The sequence below is a fragment of the Lissotriton vulgaris genome, chromosome 6 (genome assembly GCF_964263255.1).
Source record: "Lissotriton vulgaris chromosome 6, aLisVul1.2, whole genome shotgun sequence".
In the NCBI taxonomy this organism is placed as follows: Eukaryota; Metazoa; Chordata; class Amphibia; order Caudata; family Salamandridae; genus Lissotriton; species Lissotriton vulgaris.
Genome location: NC_141694.1, coordinates 180529651 through 180550898, shown reverse-complemented (window position 1 = coordinate 180550898; position 21248 = coordinate 180529651). Strand labels below are relative to the sequence as shown.

Sequence of the window (21248 nt, the reverse complement as noted above, 5' to 3'; positions counted from 1 at the left end):
CACACGTACATATTCAGACAGTAACAACATTCACTCAGGTGTACAAAGAAAGCACCAATCTGGGTGCTCTCCCCCCCTCCTCCCCCCTTGCCCTGCCCTGCTCCTGCCTTCTGCTTCTGCTGCCTGCCCGGCCGGCCCGCTTGCACCTACCGACCTCTGAAGCTTAGCTGCTGGCCAGGCCCAGTCCTCAGGTCAGGTGAGTCTGCAAGCCTAGGAGGCTGGAGTAGTGGTCAGATGTGTCGGTGGCTGGCTCTGTGGGTTCAGGCGCTTGGACTGCTCTGTGCCCACCCGGCCCTGGCGCAGTCCGGGGACCCGGAAGCTCTCTCTAGGTCAGCTTGTCTCTGTTTATAGTAACTTCTGCTTAAGCCATCTTCCCCCTTTGCGCTCTCTCTGTCTGTCACTCTGTCTATAGAATCTGCTATTCGTCCTCTCTGTCACGCACCCTCTCGCAGACTTCCTGTCTGTCTCTGCAATTATTGGGCGATTTTAGCTGCTGCCTCTGTCTCTTTTACCACAGGCCACTAGACTAAGTGATTCCACGACCATGGTGTTTTCCGCTTAATTATCTGTTTGCCCCACTTGTCACATGACGCACAATATGCTTCATAATTAGCACTTTTCAAAGAAAAATGTTTCTACATCAAAAGGATGAAAACGCTTGGTAGGATTGACTGCTCATCTTTCAACTGTGAATCCCTCCATACAAGTGCTGAGCTGCTACAAATAAAGCGCACCCTTTGCTCACTTAGTATTACTGCCTTGAAAAGGATAATGCTGTAAATAATACTGCCATAGAATATGCAGGCTGTGGCCAAGTTTGGTCTTCTTTAGCCACATAATTGTAAGTGTCCCTGTTCATAGACAACTAAACTACACTCTTGGTGGCCATCGGCCCTGGGCACAGCACCCATACCCACAGACCACGCACGCAACCTGGGCTTCATCCTTGACTCCTCCCTCTCGATGACCAGACAAGTTAACGCCGTCTCATCCTCTTGCCTCAACTTACTCCGTATGCTCAAAAAAATCTTCCGTTGGATCCCCACCGAAACAAGAAAGACGGTCACCCACGCACTGGTCACTAGCCGACTGGACTATGGAAACACCCTCGACGCCGGAACCACAGCCAAATTACAGAAAAAACTCCAACGCATCCAAAACGCATCTGCCAGACTCATATTGGACATCCCTCGCCAAGCTCACATTACCGGCCACCTAAAAGACCTCCACTGGCTTCCCGTCAACAAGAGAATAACGTTCCGTCTCCTCACCCACGCTCACAAGGCCCTCTACAAACTAGGACCTGAATGCCTCAACACACGACTGTCCTTCTACTCACCCGCCAACTAAGATCCTCCAATCAAGCGCTTGCAGCAGTTCCGCGCATCCACAGATCCACCATGGGAGGAAGATCTTTCTCCTACCTGGCGGCCAAGACCTGGAACTCTCTCCCCACTCACCTCCGCCTCACACAGAACCACATTCCCTTCAGAAAGGAACTTAAAACCTGGTTATTCGATAAATAACGCACCCCCTCCCACAAGCGCCTTGAGACTCTATGGGTGAGTAGTGCGCTATACAAATTTCTGAACTTGAACTTGAACTTGAACTTATTTCTTGAATCGTTTTTTGGACTCTGTCTTTTTCTTTCCATCGGTCGTTCTCTCCGTCTCCTTCTTCCCTCTCCACATCTCTTTCTTTCATTGTTTAATTATCTCAGTCATTCTGTTTGAGTTTCTTTATTATCCCATAGTGCTCTCCCCCGCTCCGCCCCTGTAGCTTTAGAACTCCTGTTATTCCCTCTCTCTTTTCTTTTCTCTCTCTCCTGTTTCTCTCTCGCACTGCCCCTCTCTATGGCTACCTCTTAATCTTCATTTAACTCGACCTATGTATGTGTGCTTCCGCCCCCAGCCGTCTCGTGTCCCTCTTATGAATAGATGAATGATGAAGGGTGGAAGGAACTTGCACTCGTATAGCGCTGCTCTTGGAACTGAATAGTTTTTAGCTGCTTTATGGCTTGGAGAAGTATCAACATCTTCACTGTCTCTCACTGTGAGTCAATTGAGCTCCCTTTGGTTAAAAGTGCATACAATCGTCAACCACTACCCCAGACTTTTGCTGGTGGTAATTGCATTGGTGAAAATGCCCAAAAGTGATCGACAGCCGCAACAGTAATCCAGCTCTCCTTTGTTTTATCCCACTTCGAATGTCTAAACCTGAAGTTAAAGTCCTGCGCAAACACAGTAACAGAGAGTGTGCTACAGGGGTGTACCTCTGGAGTTCGCACAGAAGTCATCAGAGGGGACTGCTCTCTAGGGCTTCTGAGCTCTTTGTTGACTTTTATCGGGATCCCTTTGTTTTCTCACTGCAACATTTCTGAAATAGAGTTCACTTTTGTGATAAATTATTCTCGAACTTTAAGAAGGTGCTCAGCTTGCTTTTACCATAGTCATATAATTGTTGTACCCACGAGACAATAGATATCTCCTGAGTAGCGCCAGTGGATGCCCGAGTGTGAGTGTGCCATAAGAGCTGTGTAAAACCGAGTTGTACCAGTGCAAGTCTGGTGAGTTCTCCATTAGAGTTGTGTAAATATGAAGTGCTCCGGACAGTGCACGGCTCTGTCAGTGGGCCATAGGGTCTGTGCAATCTAGAGATGCCCCAGTGTAAATCTCTGTGAGTGTGCCATACGATCCGTGCAAACTGGGGATGCTCCATAGTAAATCTCTGTGAGTCTGCCATACGATCTGTGCAAACTGGGGATGCTCCATAGTAAATCTCAGTGAGTCTGCCATACGAGCCGTGCAAACCGGGGATGCTCCATAGTAAATCTCTGTGAGTCTGCCATACGATCTGTGCAAACGTGGGATGCTCCATAGTGAATCTCTATGAGTCTGCCATACGATCCGTGCAAACTGGAGATGCTCCATAGTAAATCTCTATGAGTCTGCCATACGATCCGTGCAAACTGGGGATGCTCCATAGTAAATCTCTATGAGTCTGCCATACGATCTGTGCAAACTGGGGATGCTCCATAGTAAATCTCTGTGAGTCTGCCATACGATCCGTGCAAACTGGGGATGCTCCATAGTAAATCTCTATGAGTCTGCCATACGATCTGTGCAAACTGGGGATGCTCCATAGTAAATCTCTGTGAGTCGGCCATACGATCCGTGCAAACTGGGGATGCTCCATAGTAAATTGTGAGTCGGCCATACAATCTGTGCAATCTGGGGATGTTCCAGAGTAAATCTCTGTGAGTCTGCCACAGAGTCAGTGCAGTCTGGAGATGCCCCAGTGACAATCTCTGTGAGTCTGTCACAGGGTCAGTGCAGTCTAGAGATGCCCCAGTGTAAATCTCTGTGAGTCTGCCATACGATCCGTGCAAATTGGGGATGCTCCAGGATAAGTGTTTGTGCTATGAGATCTGTGTAAATCTGAGGCGCCACAGTGCAAGTCGGCAAGAGCATGCCATAATACCCATGTAGATCAGAGTTTTACCAGTGCAAACCTTGGTGAGTTCTCCATGGAATGCGTGTACATTTGAGGTGCTCTCTTGCAAGTCTCTGCGAGTGTGCCATACCATCTCTGTCATTTCGAAAAGCTCCACTTCAAGCCCCCGGGGTGTGCCACAGTGCTTAATTTGTAATAGAATAAGTGCCCATGCCCAAAACTTTGCTCTGAACCCCGCGGTCGGTGCAATTAAATATCAGCGTACTGAATGCCAAGGATGCGTGGTCTTGAAACAGCTTCAGGCCTCTTTATTCTGCTGCCAGACACTAACTGTCCCTTTATCTCATCCTTACACACTCCTGCTTTCTCCCTTTATGGTGGTTTTTTCGTCATTCTCTTCCTCTGTCTTTCTGCTTTGCTCGTTTTTCAGTCTCTTGCTCTTTGGTGCCCAAAAATAAGTGCTGGTGCTCCCCACCGGCAACCACCGGCTCAAATTAAGCACTAGTATGCCATAAGATTTGTGTAAATCTGAAGTGCTGCGTTGCAAGTCTATGTGAGTGTGCCATAAGACTCGTGTACACCAGAGGTACTCCGGCCCGAGCCCCTGTGAGTGTGCGGGGAAGTTTGGGAAATCTAAGATGCTCCAGAACAAGCCGATGTGAGTGTGCCATGACACCAGTGTACATCGAAGGGGCTACAGTGTAAGCCTCTGTGAGTGCACGTGTCATAAAACTCGCGCATGTGTTATCTTCTGCTAGCCAGGCATTGATATCAGTCAATGTTGTTTGTTTATAAGGTCGCTACACGCATGTTCTCTGGGACATGGCCATTGGAATCTTACTGGGGGTCCTGGAAAACCTTAGGACCTCTCTTGCTCAGACGCATCATTGCTGACGAGACGCAGGCAAGCATGTGATTCATGCCGTCCTAGATACTTCTGATAACTGACGCTCTTGAAATGTTTTCTTGTAACTGATGTAATTTGTAACTGATGTAATTTTGTGGAACCTTATGTAAAGCGCTCTGATACCTCTGGGTCTAGCCAGCACTATATAAAACTCAAAATAATAAAAATAAATAAATTCCTAGTTAGTGATTACAGAGCTTTCCCCAAGCAGAGTACTGTGGGGAACTTGCCACCTTGTGTAATTTGTCAATGTTGTACACAGAGTGAACTGGGCAGGAGCAGTGATGGGAAAGAAGAGGTGACTGGGCAGGAGAGGTGACTGGGCAGGAGAGTTGACTGGGCCGGAGAGTTGACTGGGCCGGAGAGTCGACTGGGCCGGAGAGTCGACTGGGCCGGAGAGGCAACTGGGCCGGAGAGGCGACTGGGCAGGAGAGGCGACTGGGCCGGAGAGGCGACTGGGCAGGAGAGGCGACTGGGCAGGAGAGGCGACTGGGCAGGGGAGGCGACTGGGCAGGGGAGGCGACTGGGCAGGGGAGGCGACTTGGCAGGGGAGGCGACTGGGCAGGGGAGGCGACTGGGCAGGGGAGGCGACTGGGCAGGGGAGGCGACTTGGCAGGGGAGGCGACTGGGCAGGGGAGGCGACTGGGCAGGGGAGGCGACTGGGCAGGAGAGGCGACGGGTCAGGAGCAGTGGCAGGACAGGAGAGGCGACAGAAAAGGAGCGGTGAACGGGCAGGAGCAGTGAGCGGACGGGAGCAGTGAGCGGACGGGAGCAGTGAACGAGCAGTGAACAAGCAGGAGCAGTGAACGGGGCAGGGGAAGTGACGGGGCAGGGGAAGTGACTGGGCAGGGGAAGTGACTGGGCAGGAGAAAGTGACAGGGCAGGAGAAGTGACTTGCCTATTTATTTATATACTATTGCATCTACTGATGTGTCTGCAAAGCATACCTGTTGCCCCAAATTTTTGTCCTGAATTGTGACCCCTTGTCCTGAACTCTTACACTCACCATCCTGAATTTGCAACCATGCCAGTTGGCCACCCTAGTCTGGAGTGCCCACAACCTCCTCCCCCTTCCCTTCTATCTACAGGCACACAAACTAGTTTATTTTAACAAACTGACTACACTGAACTGAGTACCTGTGCGCCCTAAACTGGAAACACATTGAATAACACAAGAGACTTGGGATTAGACAGTGCCACCAAATCTGGGACTAGTAGAAAGGCCATGAAGAGGCAGAACACACGGCTTCTATTCTAAAGAGCTGGGTGATCCTCTGCCTTGACAAAGCACCGTCTAGGTCACGCTGCTTCCAATCCACTTATAGCAAGCGTGTCTCTGAACCAGCAAGAGGAGAGCTTAACCTCTGGCACAACACAGGAACCTCTGCCTCAGTAAGGGTTCGGCTGGAGTTTCCCCGGCCTGGACCTAAACCCATCTCTGCACAATACAACTTCTCTTCAACTCAAAGTCACAGGACTGCAGATGCCATGAATGCATTCTGCCTTTACTTCTGTTCTGTTCGGCATGGCCCTAAAAAATTTACAAAATTGGCTAGAAGTTAAAAAACATTATATTGCTTGTTAGAAAGATTATGCTAAAGGTGCAAACTTTAAAACATCTGCCAAAAGATTATGCATAGTTAAGCACAGGCAGGATCAAGACTAATTTGCATATGTTGCACGCTTTACATAAACCTGCATTCTCTATGAGTGTTTGCTTTTTCCTGAATTAAACCTAAAATAAACATGTTTATCATTTGTTTGAATTAAATAACGTTATAAGCTGTAACTGGTCAGTGAAATACTAAACGTACTAAAAATTGGAATGTTTTGCTATTTCTAGCCACCCCCCCAACTCCGCCCACTGATCCAATCTTCGGTTATTCCCGCCCCCTGATTCTCCACCCACAGTTCCCCTACTTTTTTTCCCCACTTCGACCACTGGTGAGCGGAGAAATTGCCTAATGCTATCGGCAGTTGTTAACACGGGGTGAGAATCTTCAGGGTGTGGCTCTAAAAATCCTGGACAGACTGCCTGCAGCATGAGGGGGGAATAATAAATTGCAAAGACAAAGTACACGTTGCCGGTGAATGATCTCAAGTGAAACTGCACTCCAAGGCGTCCGGCGCCACACTGGACTCCACGGGGCCCCCTCCTGCCTCGATAGGTCGACAGGTTCAAGGGAGGAAGAGATGTATTTTCTCAAGCCTGGAGATGTCAGGGCTGATTTTCTTGTCACGAAAGGGGGACAAAAATAAAACGAAACCCATTTCTTGCATAGTTGGATCCTCAGCCAGGATAGGTGAAGCTCCCAGATGCATAAAATCTGCATCCAGACAGAGTTGGCAAGGAGGGGTCGAGCCTCCCATGTGCCTTGGGAGGGCGCAGTGGAGTCCACTCTCCACGCTTGATGAACACCTGTGTGCAGCTGGGCTAGCACGGGGAGGGTCAGATTGCCATGGCTGAGAGCAGTGAACAACTGCCAGGGCAGGCATGAGGGGACAGGCTGAGAACAGTGCCCATTCCGGAGAGGCACAGAGCACTTTCATGAAAACTGGCTGCTGTAGCTGCACAGCGTCTACACAGAACAGACACTTAACACGTGTATGCAGACTGGAGACAGAGTGCACAGAGGTTGGTCTCAGAATGCGTGTGAATACGCTGTGACTGTGAGCAGGTCCAATGCAGAGAGCAGGACGGGTCTGGAGCACCTGCTTGCAGGATGGGCATTATTTTGATGTAGAACAGATAGTGGGGGCACCTGGGTGCAGGCAGAGAGTGGTGTTCACATAAGACTAACACAGAGTGGCTGAGAGAGTTTCCTATCTGCACAGGTCCTGTTTGCAGGCTGGGTGCAGTGTACATACAGAAAGGCACAGAAGATGAGGGTCTGCATAGATGAGCAGACTTGCTGCAGGCTGGATGAAATCTCCACGCAGTATTCAGTACATAGGATGATAGGACAGGCACACACAAGCTACTGTACTGGAAGGTTAACTCACAGGAACAATGTGTGTAGTCTGGGTGCTGTGCAAGGGCAGAGAACACTCTGATGCCCTGTCTACCTTTGTGAAGGTGAGGCAAAGTATAGTAGCTCCCTACCTCACTCCCCAACACTTACCCGCTTGACGGCACAGCCAGGCATCCACTTTTCTGTTGTTGTCCTAACTTGCCATGGTCCGGATCTTCAAGGGTCAGTCTACCCGGACACCACACAATGAGCAAGAAGTTCAGAACCCAAAGTGCCAGCACACTGCCTGAATCGTTGGCTTATCAGGTGCTGCTGGGGTTTACCTCATATGGTGGCAGACGGTCTACTCTGTGCATCTTGGTCACAGGTTGCAGGTTCAGGCCCACCTACACAGTGTGTGCATGCTCTCTTCTACAGCAGGGTGTGGTTTCTTAAATTACAAGCTCCTTCATTGGGCTAAAGTTCTACTGAGGCTGTGTGACCCACTCTTGACCACATCCTGCACTGTTGTTGCCGGCTGCAGTGTCCTACTTTTTTCTGTTCCCTGGTTGTCTCTGGCTTTATGCCTCTAGACTGCTCAATGGTAGATTTGCTGTAAAGTTTTGCTTCCTGCTGTGTGACACAGTCTTAAAGGTCACATCCATCAAGTGTGTGCTTGTATCCTCCCAGTGTGTTATCATGTCTTTGAATCTAGCTTTCCTTGAGTTGCCTCTTAACTCTCTGCAGGTAACAGAGACACCGTATCATTCTCAGCAAGACTGAGTGGAGAGATTGCACAGTAGTTTAATTACTGGCACACTTTTCTGGTTGCTTCATTTCAATGCTGTTTCTTTCCATTCAATATCCATGTCTCACTTTTGGCTGTTGTATGACATTTTCTTTTTCCTATAGGCGTTGTGTTGGTAGTCCTTGGCGTGGTTGACTTCATGGCATCTGAGACCCCAGGCTTCCTGGGTCTTACTGTAGCTTCTCAGTAGCCTTGTTCATAAATGTCTCTCTTAGTTCTCTTTTTAGGTCTAATCTAAGGCATTGCTTTAGCAATGCTTTGGCCAAGATATTAAGTGGATTCTCAGAAATGCTCCCAAAGACGGATTGCCTACAGTGCATTTGTGTGGGCTCGTGCACATCGCACACCATTTGCAGCATCTGAGCCTCTCCCCACACTCATGCTGGTTTGCTTGCAGGCAGCATCAGACTTCAAACACTTCAAAGGAATCCGCTCAGGCGCTCCTACTAACATAAATTAACAAGTCATTGTCACAAAGCTTCACAGGAAAGGCCAGCGAAGCCATATGGACAGCAGGCAGTCACAGCACATCTCCCCCACTACTCTTTTCCTACCATTTGTTTGTCGCTTTCCAGCCGCTCGACTGGCTTACAAGAAAATCAAGATTCCCAAGTGAACTGCATTCTTATTTATTATTTAAAAAAAAAAAGATATATAGAAACATATCTTGGAAATCGCAATGGGAATAATTTGAGTTTTAGTAACCTTTGAGCTCGTAATACCAAACGATAATTTTACTCTCAATAGTGCTAGAAGTAACACATCCTTTCTTCTCCCATTCGGTTACGCTTCCTGTCCTCTTCTGTTTCATTGTTGCCTTCCCCATAACTCTGCCCTCTTTTTTCTCCCGAGTTTTCTGTTGAATCTCCTCCAACCATCCTATCTCTTTCTCGTATTCTTCCCCTCTACCTATTCATATTACTTCTCTCCTTCTTTTCCCCCTCCTTATTCTGTTCTCTATCTTCATCTCAATTCATTCTCCCTTCTTTGCCCTCTCTTCTCTTTCAACCCGTCCATTTTGTCCTGCCTCTTCATTCTGCCCCAACACCCCTATTCTGTACACTGTTCTCCTACAACTACATCCCGGAACTAGGTGCAACCAAACACCAACAAAACCTCATACACAAGGGCATGTCAAGGTCTGCCTCGGGGAAGTTTCACCTGATGTGTATGTCTGAGAGCATGTACATATTGTTTCTGTGTGTCTGCGAGCCTTCACCAGTGTATGTGTATTTGAATGTCTGTATGCGTGACACTACTTTAGTCCACACACACTGCGCCCTCACACTACTTTAGGACACACACACTGCGACCTCAAACTACTTTAGGCCACACGCCCTGTTCTCTCACACTACTTTAGGCCACACACACTGCGCCCTCACACTACTTTAGGCCACACACACTGCGCCCTCAAACATCGCACCCTCACACACTGCACCCTCACACACTGCACCCTCATACTCTGCACCCTCACACTCTGCACCCTAACACACTCTGCACCCTCACACACACTGCACCCTCACAAACTCTGCACCCTCACACACTCTGCACCCTTTAACTCTCTGCACCCTCGCACACTGCACCCTAACACACTCTGCACCCTCACACACAATTACACTCTACTGAATACAACATACACTCCACACAATACCACTCAGTTCCATATAATTATATGCTACATAATTACACTGCACTCAATGCAAGATACACTCCAAACAATACCACTCAGTGCCACATAATTACAGGCCACATAATTATACTCTACTGAATATAATATACACTCCATACAATACCACTCAGTTCCATATAATTATATGCTACATAATTACACTGCACTCAATGCAAGATACACTCCAAACAATACCACTCAGTGCCACATAATTACACGCCACATAATTACACTCTAATGAATACACGCAAACAGAAATTCTCCCTCTTTTAAGTAAGTTGCATCAGTAACCCTGCTAGTTCATGAATGAAAGAAAGGGAAATGCGTAAAACATGATACAGTATAGCTTTTCCTATGTTACAGAGATTAATGAAATTGTAACGTAGAAGATGGATAATACCCAAAGATAAGAAGAGGGACTATTCGGAACACTGGCAATAAAAGTAAGAAGGCCACTTAAACCAGATAGAGAGATATATGGTACATGAGCGACCAACACTTTAGAGATAGTTAAAAACCCTCAGCATAATAAGATATTAACTGTTTTTATTTAAATTTTAGAAAGAAGCACAATACTTCATACCTAAAAGTCTGTCCTGAAGAAGGTGCCATAAAGATCTCAACGCAGCGAAACGCTTCGACATAAGGACTACTTGATGTAACATACATTGCATGAATTTTATACAACATATGCCAAAAAGTTTGGTTTTTATCTTGAGTTTATGTTTTTTGAGCAACAATAAGAATAGGATCTATTTTGTATTAGAATAGGGAATGCTCAAATATATATGTATGATATGATATATCCTGTCGTGAATTTTATATGAATGTTTTTAACAAATGAAAATAAAATGTTGAGAGAAAGAAAACTATTCTAGTGTGGTGTAACAATAAGTACCTATATAACTTGTCTGTCTAGCCAGTAGTATAATACATTATAAGTAGACCAGTAGGTCACAAAGTCTTAATACAACACAGAAAGGAATCTTGTTTTTGTTATTAAATACTCTAATGAATACAACATACACTCCAGACAATACCACTCAGTTCCACATAATTATATGCTACATATTTACACTGCGTTCAACGCAACATACACTCCAAATACCACTCAGTGCCACGCCACATAATTAAACAGCACTGAGTGCGACATACACTCCAAATACCACTCAGTGCCACATAATTACACACCACATTATTACACTGCACTCAATGCAACATACACTCCAAATACCACTCAGTGCCACATAATTTCACTGCACTCAATGCAACATTCACTCCAAATACCACTCAGTGCCACATAATTACCCGCCACATAATTACACTGCGCTCAACGCAACATACACTCCAAATACCACTCAGTGCCACATATTTACACGCCACATAATTACACTGCACTCAATGCAACATACACTCCAAACAATACCACTCAGTGCCACATAATTACATGCCACACAATTACACTACTGAATACAACATACACTCCTCATAATACCACTCGGTGCCACATAATTATAAGCTAAATAATTACACTGCGCTCAACGCAACATACACTCCAAATACCATTCAGTGCCACATAATTACACGCCACATAATTACACTGCACTCAATGCATCATACACTCCAAATACCACTCAGTGCCACATAATTATATGCTGCAGATTTACACTGCGCACAACGCAACATACACTCCAAATACCACTCAGTGCCACATAAATACACGCTACATAATTACACTGCACTCAACGCAAAATACACTCCAAATACCACTCAGTGCCACGCCACATAATTACACAGCACTGAGTGTGACATACACTCCAAATACCACTCAGTGCCTCATAATTACACACCACATTATTACACTGCACTCAATGCAACATACACTCCAAATACCACTCAGTGCCACATAATTACCTGCCACATAATTACACTGCGCTCAATGCAACATACATTCCAAATACCACTCAGTGACACATAATTACACACCACATAATTACACTGCACTCAATGCAACATATACTCCAAACAATACCACCCAGTGCCACATAATTATATGCTAAATTATGACACTGCGCTCAACGCAACATACACTCCAAATACCATTCAGTGTCACATAATTACACGCCACATAATTACACTGCACTCAATGCAACATACACTCCAAATACTACTCAGTGCCACATAATTATATGCTGCATATTTACACTGCGCACAACGCAACATACACTCCAAATACCACTCAGTGCCACATAAGTACAGGCCACATAATTACACTGCACTCAATGCAACATAAACACCAAATACCATTCAGTGCCACATAATTACACACCACATAATTACACTGCACTCAATGCAACATAAACTCCAAATACCATTCAGTGCCACATAATTACACACCGCATAATTACACTGCACTCAATGCAACATACACTCCAAGTACCACTCAGTGCCACATAGTTACATGCCACATAATTACACTGAACTCAATGCAACATACACTCCAAATACCACTCAGTGCCACATAATTACACTCCACATAATTGCACTGCACTCAATGCAACATACACTCCAAATACCACTCAGTGCCACATTGTTACATGCCTCAAAATTACACTGCCCTCAATGCAACATACACTCCAAATACCACTCAGTGCCACATAGTTACACTCCACATAATTATACTGCACTCAATGCAATATACACTCCAAAAACCACTCAGTGCCACATAATTACATGCCACACAATTACACTCTACTGAATACAACATACACTCCACACAATACCACTCAGTTCTACATAATTATATGCTACATAAGTACACTGCGCTCAACGCAACATACACTCCAAATACCACTCAGTGCCACATAACTACACTGCACTCAATGCAACATACACTCCAAATACAACTCAGTGCCACATAAGTATATTCTACACATTTTCACTGCGCTCTACAGAACATACTCTCCAAATACCACTCAGTGCCTTATAATTACACGCCACATAATTACACTGCACTCAATGGAACATACACTCCAAATACCACTCAATGCCACATAGTTACACGCCACATAATTACACTCTATCTATCTATCGTATCACCAGAGCATCACTCAACACGACCACAGCATCACTCAGGGGCACCACAACATCACTATGCGCTACCACAGCATCACTGAACGCCACAGCATCACTCATCGCCACCACAACATCACTCAGCGCCACCACTGCATCAATCTGTGCAACCATTCAACAACAACTGGTTCAAATATGTTCTCTCAATGTTTCAAGCTTTATTACAAATGACACAAAAAGATGTTAATATTTCACTTCTGTTCGTCGATTTTCATCACAATAAAATACACTGAACATAATCTTCACAAAAGTTCTTTACAAACGTTTAAGCTATTGCTATTATAAATTACAATAACCTTTAATTAAGTATTTATTATTTAAAACAATTAAAAGCAATTGTTATTTGTAATATCAATACATCTAAGTCATGTAAATACAACACATATTGCATTACAAATGCTGTAGGTGTCACATTTGCGAAAGTTAAAAGTATTGTCTTTGTAAATGACAAAGCTATTAATTTCTCTATTTTCAAAACCAACACATAAATATAAAATTTGTAATTTACATTACCAATAACTCAAACTTTCCTAATGCGAGACCTGTTGCATTGAAAATGCTTGTTGAATTTGTTCCTGTCCTGCAGTCAGCTTCATCCTTTTCTGCTTCTACACAAGATGAGTGGTGGTTGCTCAGTGGAGTCCCTGTCTTTATGGTTCTTGTTACCACTAAGTGAGTGTCATTTGTGTTCCCTTACCTCATGTGAGTTTCCTTCCCCCTTCTCTCTGCTGAGTCACTTGACAATTGTTCTTTTGGGTGTTGGCTTCCTGCCAGTATACGTGTTCACTTTGTTCTTGTTGTCAATATAATCTATTAGGTGCTTGTTACCAGCTTGGGCTTCCTTACATTGTGTTCACAACTCTCAGCTTCTCCTTGTCCCCTTCCTGTTATCCTTTGGACTTTGTAAGTTTGCAGTTCTGTTCTGGACATCCTACCAGACTTGTTTCGTACATCCCATGCTCCCTTTCCACTGAATAGGCTGCTTCTGGCTAGACCTGAGAGTTCTAGATCTACTCAGTTTTGTGGTTTGCTGAATTCAGCTGATGAAAAGGTCCATCCTTATGTTTCCTTAGGTTTTGGTGATCTTCAGTTTTTCCTGACTTATTCTACTATAGCAGGCAAATCTGTCTGTTCTCTTGGGTTCTTAGGCTTTTCCTCAGATTTTCCTATTTATTTTTTGTCCTGTCATGCTCTCTGATGGTATCCAACTATTGTGTCTTCTTGCAAGACAAGGAGGCTCTCCCTTTGTGTTGCTGATTATAGTGTCAGTTTTCTCAATGTCTAAATATGGTGTAACACTTTAAAGGTGTATGGTAAATACATTAGTGTCATGTGCTGGGAATTCCATTGTTTTGAAGTACTGCTTCATTCACCTGATGGTTTACTTTCCTTTGTTTCCGATGTTCCCATGGTCCTAAGGTTATTCAAGTGGTGGCGGGGGGGAGGTGGGGGGAGTTTTAGAGTTTTGGTGGTGCATTCTAAGATGTGATGGTCTTTGTTCCCACTTCTTGAAGAACAATCTATGGTCCCTGTCTGCTCTTGATTGCTAGGTTAATTTGGTGCAAACTCTTTCTTAGCTCTGTTGGGTGATATGATGGTTGGTCAGCTGAGTCCTTCTTAGGTCTTCCATGTCTCACTAGCTTGGCTATCTTAGTTTCTCCCACCCGGACTCCTTGTATTTTCTTCTGGGTTCATCTACTTGTCTTCTTCTATTGTGTATTGTTTGATGGATATTTGTCAGAGACTTCATTTTATTCCTTGTCTACTTTTGCTCTCATTTTGGTAGTTTCTACCTCTGCCCCTCAGTTGGATGTCCTTGAGACTCTTCTTTGATGTGTCCCTTTTTTTGCTTCATTGTGGGTATGTTTATAGTTAGTACTAGCATAGAAAGTAATGTGTTTTGCCTTCCTTTTCTGCCTCCTTACGCATGGGATGCCTGTTGATGGTCCAGATTGGGTTTGCCTGGTCTTATCCTGCGTTCCCAGGCTTATTCATCTGTATGGCTCCTTTCGATTTGTTCTGACTGGATTTGTCTGTCTTATTGTTCTATGCCTGTGGGTGTTTCTGAGTTAGTTCCTGTCTGTGACATTTGTCCTGGTCAGGTTCTTTACCCCTGATATAATAGGTTGTTCCTCTCATGCACTCAAGCCTGTCTAACTCCGAATAACAAATTTAAATTATGGATCAGTAATACTGCATCTACACATTCTAGAAATTGTGGCCTTTCTGGTTATAGTGTAGCATTACTCATTTGTCAAATTAGCGCCAATAATTTCATACTTCTAGCACATAATCTCTATTAATTAGCACCACCTTGCCCAAGATATTGAATGATTAGTTTCTTTTAGTTGTATCCCTGAAATCATACTGTAAATTCCTTTCACATCATGTCATTCTCTGGTTGAATATTTCCCCACGAAATATTAAATGAAGTGTGACATACTTTATTAAAAATTTTCGCACAGTTGAACATTGATCACCAGTAAATTTACTCGTTTTACCTGCTGAGAAAGGAAGAAATGCATCTTTCTTCAAAAATCTTCCTTCTGAATCAAGGAAATGCTCTGGATAAAATTGTTTGGGTTTTTCAAAGTGATCCTCATCTTGCAAGACAGATGCCAGGAGAGGAGTAACAAGAGTTCCCTAGGAAGGATATGTTTAAACTGGTTAACCACTGAACAAAATATAACAAATGGACAAGTGATTCTATTAGACAGTAAACATAGCATGTTTGCATTCTGGATAGTCAGCATTTCCACGTGAAGCAATCGTGTTTGTGACATGATTACTAATCGTGTATTGTGTCTAATTAGAGGTGTCCTGCAAGTACAGTGTCAGCGGCTCCCAGAAGTCTCTGGGTGTGGACGCTATTGGTATTTCTTCAGCATACGCCTCCAGGGTCGACTTACAGTATGTCATATCAGTAATCCATTCTTTAAGCCTGGGCGGTCGCTTGCTGCCCCATCTGATCGCTATTCTACGTTTTGCAAGGAGCAGTGCTACTGCCAGAAACTTCCTACATCTAGCCTCCTTAAGTTTCTTGATTCCCAATAGACACGTCTGTGGTATATTCGGAATATGCTCCCCAAGCATGGTTTGTAATGCTCCCGTTACCGCATGCCAGTAGGTCTGTAGACTTGGGCAGGACCACACCATATGCAGATAGTCCGCCCCGGGGGCACTGCAGCGGTGACAGAAATTGTTATCTCTGATTCCCAGCCTGTGTAATTTCGCAGGCGTGTAGTACACCTGATGTATACATTTGAAATGAATTATGTGTAGATTGTAGTTAGAGGTAAGGAGTGCAAGCTGCGTGCAGCTATATTGCCAGTCTTGGTCATCAATTGGTGTGCCTAATGACCTCTCCCACCTACTCTTAGGCGTCGTAATCTCCGTGGCTTGTTCACGTTGTGCTGTGGTATAGAGTCTTGTTACCAAATGTGTGCGTGACGGGGCCATCAGCAGCATTGCAGCGTCGCCAGCTGATCAGGTTCATTAAGGAACGAAGTGTAAAGCGACTTTACGGCCACTCGAAAGCACAAATATGCAAACATTTTCATCGGGGTTTGGTCTGCACACAAGGTGGGGTCTGACCATTGGAGAAATGTGTTATGTGGGAATGCCTGACCCATAGTGCTGAGGCCCATTTCCTCCAGCAACGCCTTCATATTTGGTTCTTGTGTCATTGAAAGGTAGGGGTGTCGAGCTGTTGGTAGGGCCAGTGTGTATACTGGTATCTTATTCGCTCTTTGCACCAGTGCATGCCACGCCCTCGAGGTGTTTTTTGCAGTGTTAATCGTGTCCTTAGGTACATAAGATATGGGTTCTGCCAGCAGCGTCATAAGCGGCTTCGGGGAGATACCGTAATGCTCTACCGCTACGTGTGGTATACATGCATGTGAGCGCGTCCAATAGTGTGCGTGTTGTGCTTGTGCGCAGATATAATACATTTGTAAGTCAGGTGCTTCAAATCCCTCCATGTGGTACGGTTTGGTGAGAACCTTCCAACTCAATCTGGCTTGTTTACCGGCCCATGTCAGTATCTGGAGCACAGAGCGCACTTTGTCAAAGAAGGCGCTTGTCAGCCATATGGGGACATTCCAGAACAAATATAAAAACTTAGGTAGTATGATAATCTTCTGAAGGGCTACTCTGTAAGCCATGGAAAGAGGCAATTTTATCCATCTCTCTACTTGTTCTTCCAGTTTGGTAATTGCCGTCCCATAGTTTCTTTCTTAGGACTGTCTCTGGGTCTCTGTGGATCCATATCCCCAGATATTTGACTGGGTCAGTGCTCCACTTTAAGGGGAAGTCTAGTTCTGGCTCCTCAGTAGTGGTAGTCAGAGGAATTACCACCGATTTGTCCCAGTTATTTCTGTGACCGGCATATTGTTCATAGTGTACATATTCTCTCATAAGCGGGTTTAGGTGTCTATCCGGGTGTGTAGTATAGAGTACCTTGTCATCTGCATATTATGAAATGCTAATTGGTCTAAGAGTGAATTGCAGGGCTGTGTCAGGGTGTTTTTGTCGAATTTTGCAGGCCAATGGTTCAAGTGTCTGAGCAAAGACCATGGGTGACAAAGGACACCCCTGTCTCGTGCCCCTGTTAATTAAGATGGGATCGGACGCTAAGCCATTAACGCGTACTCATGCTTTTGGTGTATTGTATAGGGGGAAAATCCACTTCAGGAGGGGTTCCAGGAACCCCATTTCGCGTAATGTTACAAACATGAACTTCCCCTCCTCAGAGGGAAAAGATTGTGCGCAGGTTTTGAGCAGTAGATCGTGTTGGCATAAAGCCAGCTTGATCTGGCAGTACAATATTACAGAGTAGGGGGAGGTAGATCTCTCCGTGAGGCTCCGACCGATTGATACAACGACCGAGAGCTGAAGGGAGACTCACATGAGGGGTTCTTCCGGCCGTTTTTAACTTGACCTTACAGCTGGTAGGAGACACAGTGGCTGACTAAGGTCCTTGTGAATGGTGTGTCCAACTTTGATGCAGTGGCGAAAAATATTTTGGCTCTGAAGAAATTGCCTAAAAAGTTCCAGGCAATGAAACATGTTGGCTTATGCTAAAGGTATGCATGTTTAGCAGCCAGCCTAGCTTTTTAATTAGATAGGTTGCACGCAATGAAAGAATAAAAGTGCGAGTAGCCTGTACACCTATTGATCTTATTCTACACTATTTAAATATTCCTTTTCACTATTTTCACCCTCTACACTGCACTTATTGTTCTGTTGGTCACATTTCCTTTTTGGCTTAATGACCGCCAATGATGATAACAGGGCTTATCTGGTGAGTACCTATCAGGTATCCCGATGGTGGTTTGCCCGTGAGGGGTCATTTTGCCTATGCACATTTTTTTCACTCACAGTGTGAATGATATTGGACGTATTGTAACTTTACGTACACGCTAGCATTTCTGTGCATTCACACGGACTGTCATAATTGGGATGGAGATTTTGTTTTACTAAATGGGCAAATGACCGTGATACGCTCTACCCCAAACATATAAAAAATAGGGGGTGAAAATTGCAAAATTGCAACACGCTGTACACGTCTGAACTCAAATTCAGCTGCCTTAAAGAACCGGGACTTGTTGTGCTAATAACGCGGTGGCATAAAGCCAGCTTGATCTAGCAGTACTAAATTACAGCATTTTTGTGCATTCACACGGACTGTCATAATTGGGATGGAGATTTTGTTTTACTAAATGGGCAAATGACCGTGATACGCTCTACCCCAAACATATAAAAAATAGGGGGTGAAAATTGCAAAATTGCAACACGCTGTACACGTCTGAACTCAAATTCAGCTGCCTTAAAGAACCGGGACTTGTTGTGCTAATAACGCGGTGGCATAAAGCCAGCTTGATCTAGCAGTACTAAATTACAGCATTTTTGTGCATTCACACGGACTGTCATAATTGGGATGGAGATTTTGTTTTACTAAATGGGCAAATGACCGTGATACGCTCTACCCCAAACATATAAAAAATAGGGGGCGAAAATTGCAAAATTGCAACACGCTGTACACGTCCGAACTCAAATTCAGCTGCCTTAAAGAACCGGGACTTGTTGTGCTAATAACGCGTTGGCATAAAGCCAGCTTGATCTAGCAGTACTAAATTACAGAGTAGGGGGTGTATTCTATTTGCAATTATTTTAGCTAAGATCTTTGCATCTATATTGATCAGCGATAGAGGCCTATATGAATCGCATTTCAGGGGGTCTTTTCCTGGCTTTGGGACCGCTAATAATAAGGCCTCTTTATATGCTTCTTCAAGCATTTCGGCAAAGTGAGGTATTAGTAAATCCCGATATTCCTTATAGAATTCTCCAGGAAGGCCGTCTAGGCCTGGGGCTCTATTATTGGGTAGTGAGTTAAAGGCCTCTACCAATTCGTCTTTGGAAATTGGGAGACAGAAATGTTTTTGATGTGTGTCAGATAGTCATGCTAGTCCTATGTCATATAAGTATTGCCAAATATCTGGATCGGGACGCACATCTTGGGCAGTATACAGTTGTGTGTAGAAGTCAGTAAAGCTATTTAATATGGACGGCGTATCGTATATAGACTCATTCGACCCTGACCTCAATTCGGTTATCTGCGATGTTGTTTGTGCTGGCTTAATTTTGAAAGACAGTGCTCTCCCTGGCCTCCCTTGCCATAATTTCGCACTACATGTGTTCTAGTTTCCTTACCTAGTGAATTACCCCCATGTCGTAATTTGACAATGGCCGAGTTAGCGCTTAGCTGTGCTACACGTTTTTCCCCTTAACTTGACTATACTTGGAGACGCCATTTTGTAAATCGTGGCGGCCATTTTAGAGAATGAGCGGCCTCGTGGTCAGCATGCCCTTTAGTCCGTTGTCCGTGCAACTGACCACTCGACTCTGCCCAGCAACAGGCTATTTTTAGCCACGGTCAAGCCTGCACATGCGCAGTTCCAACTGACCAGTCACCCCTTAGGAATGTGCCGCCAAACTGACCAGTGGGGTTGTAACCCCTCCCATGAGTTGGCTGTGCTCCAAAAATGACCATATATGTACATAATCTCTGTAACCTTGTACCACCTATCTTTTTATTGCTTGTACACTGTATAAAAGAGGGAATCACACCAACGTTCGGTGTGATACTTCTTGCATTACCGAAGGGTGCTGTAGGAATGTACCACCACCCCATGGGGTCTTAATAAACTTGTTCTTTGTACTTTTCAGTTTCCGTGCCAACAGTTCTTTCAGAGTAAGTGGGTTATCTACGGAGCATGTAGGCCTTGGGAACCCGATACTACAAATTGGCGACCACGAAGGGACTCATCGGCGACTCGGATGCCCGAAGGAGAGGTCGTGACGAAGGTTTGGAAACTCGCCATGGACGCGTACGCTGCCACCGAGTGACCCGAGTCTTGGCACCCACAGTGTTTCTTCCCTTCCTTCCGATCTGACCTTCCAGGTGGCGCCGGTCTCCGACTGAGTTCTTGATCGTCTGCGTTGCTGGATAAGTGCCGTTTGGCTGATTCGATTAAAGACCTTGGCAGTTGGAATCTGGACCTTTGAGATTTGGGTAAGATTTGTGATCGGTAAGGTAGTCTGCGGACGCTTACTGAAGTTCTATGATTTGTGATCGGTAAGGTAGTCCTCGGACGCTTGCCGAAGTTCTATGATTTGTGTCTATGATTTGAGTTAGCTAACATTTGTGACTTTGTGACTTTTGTGATCTTTGAATTATATGTGTAGTGCACTTCACATAGGCAGGCATGAAGAGATGTTTCTCTAATTTTGCTTTTTTCCTCTGAGCGGCACATTTGTGTGAAGTACTGTAAGTGCCAGTTCATACGGTATCACGCTTTCGTGGTACTTTTCGAACATGCCTGTTTTAAGCACACTCCGAGGGATGTGCTGTCTTGGAAATGGTACCTCAATTAGGTTAGTGGAATCACAGCCGGCTCCTCCAGAAGGAACTCCAAACCGTGAGATGTATATCAAATTCGGCCTTCCCCCTATAATGTACAGCAAATTATGGCATAAATATACAAAATCAGATCCTGAATTGCAATGGCCACTACATGGGTCGTTCGATTTACGAAAGGTTCAATTTGTGGAGCAGTGTTTGTTTCAACGTAGGTCTAGACAGAATATGTTTGATTGTGTACGAATGTGGGAGAAAGCGGTGCGTGAACGTATGAAACGTGAAATTGCCTTGGCGGACAAAGAGCAGCGCAAGGCTGCTCGAGATAAGGCTTTACAGCTTGAGGAAAAGGAAGCGCAGGAGAAGAAAGAAAGGGAGGAACGGGAACGTAATTTGCAAACGGCCGGTCA

The 21248-nt window shown here is 44.9% G+C and overlaps 1 protein-coding gene across 1 annotated transcript in view; it reads right to left on the bottom strand.

The window, feature by feature from the left end:
* The window catches only part of LOC147706983 (cytochrome P450 2K4-like), a 524789-nt gene that overhangs the window by 31461 nt on the left and 472080 nt on the right, over positions 1-21248 (bottom strand). Inside the window, exon 8 of the mRNA XM_086926211.1 lies at positions 15422-15563. Within this exon, the coding sequence (XP_086782337.1) occupies positions 15422-15563 (142 nt within the window). The remainder of the gene's footprint in view (positions 1-15421; positions 15564-21248) is intronic.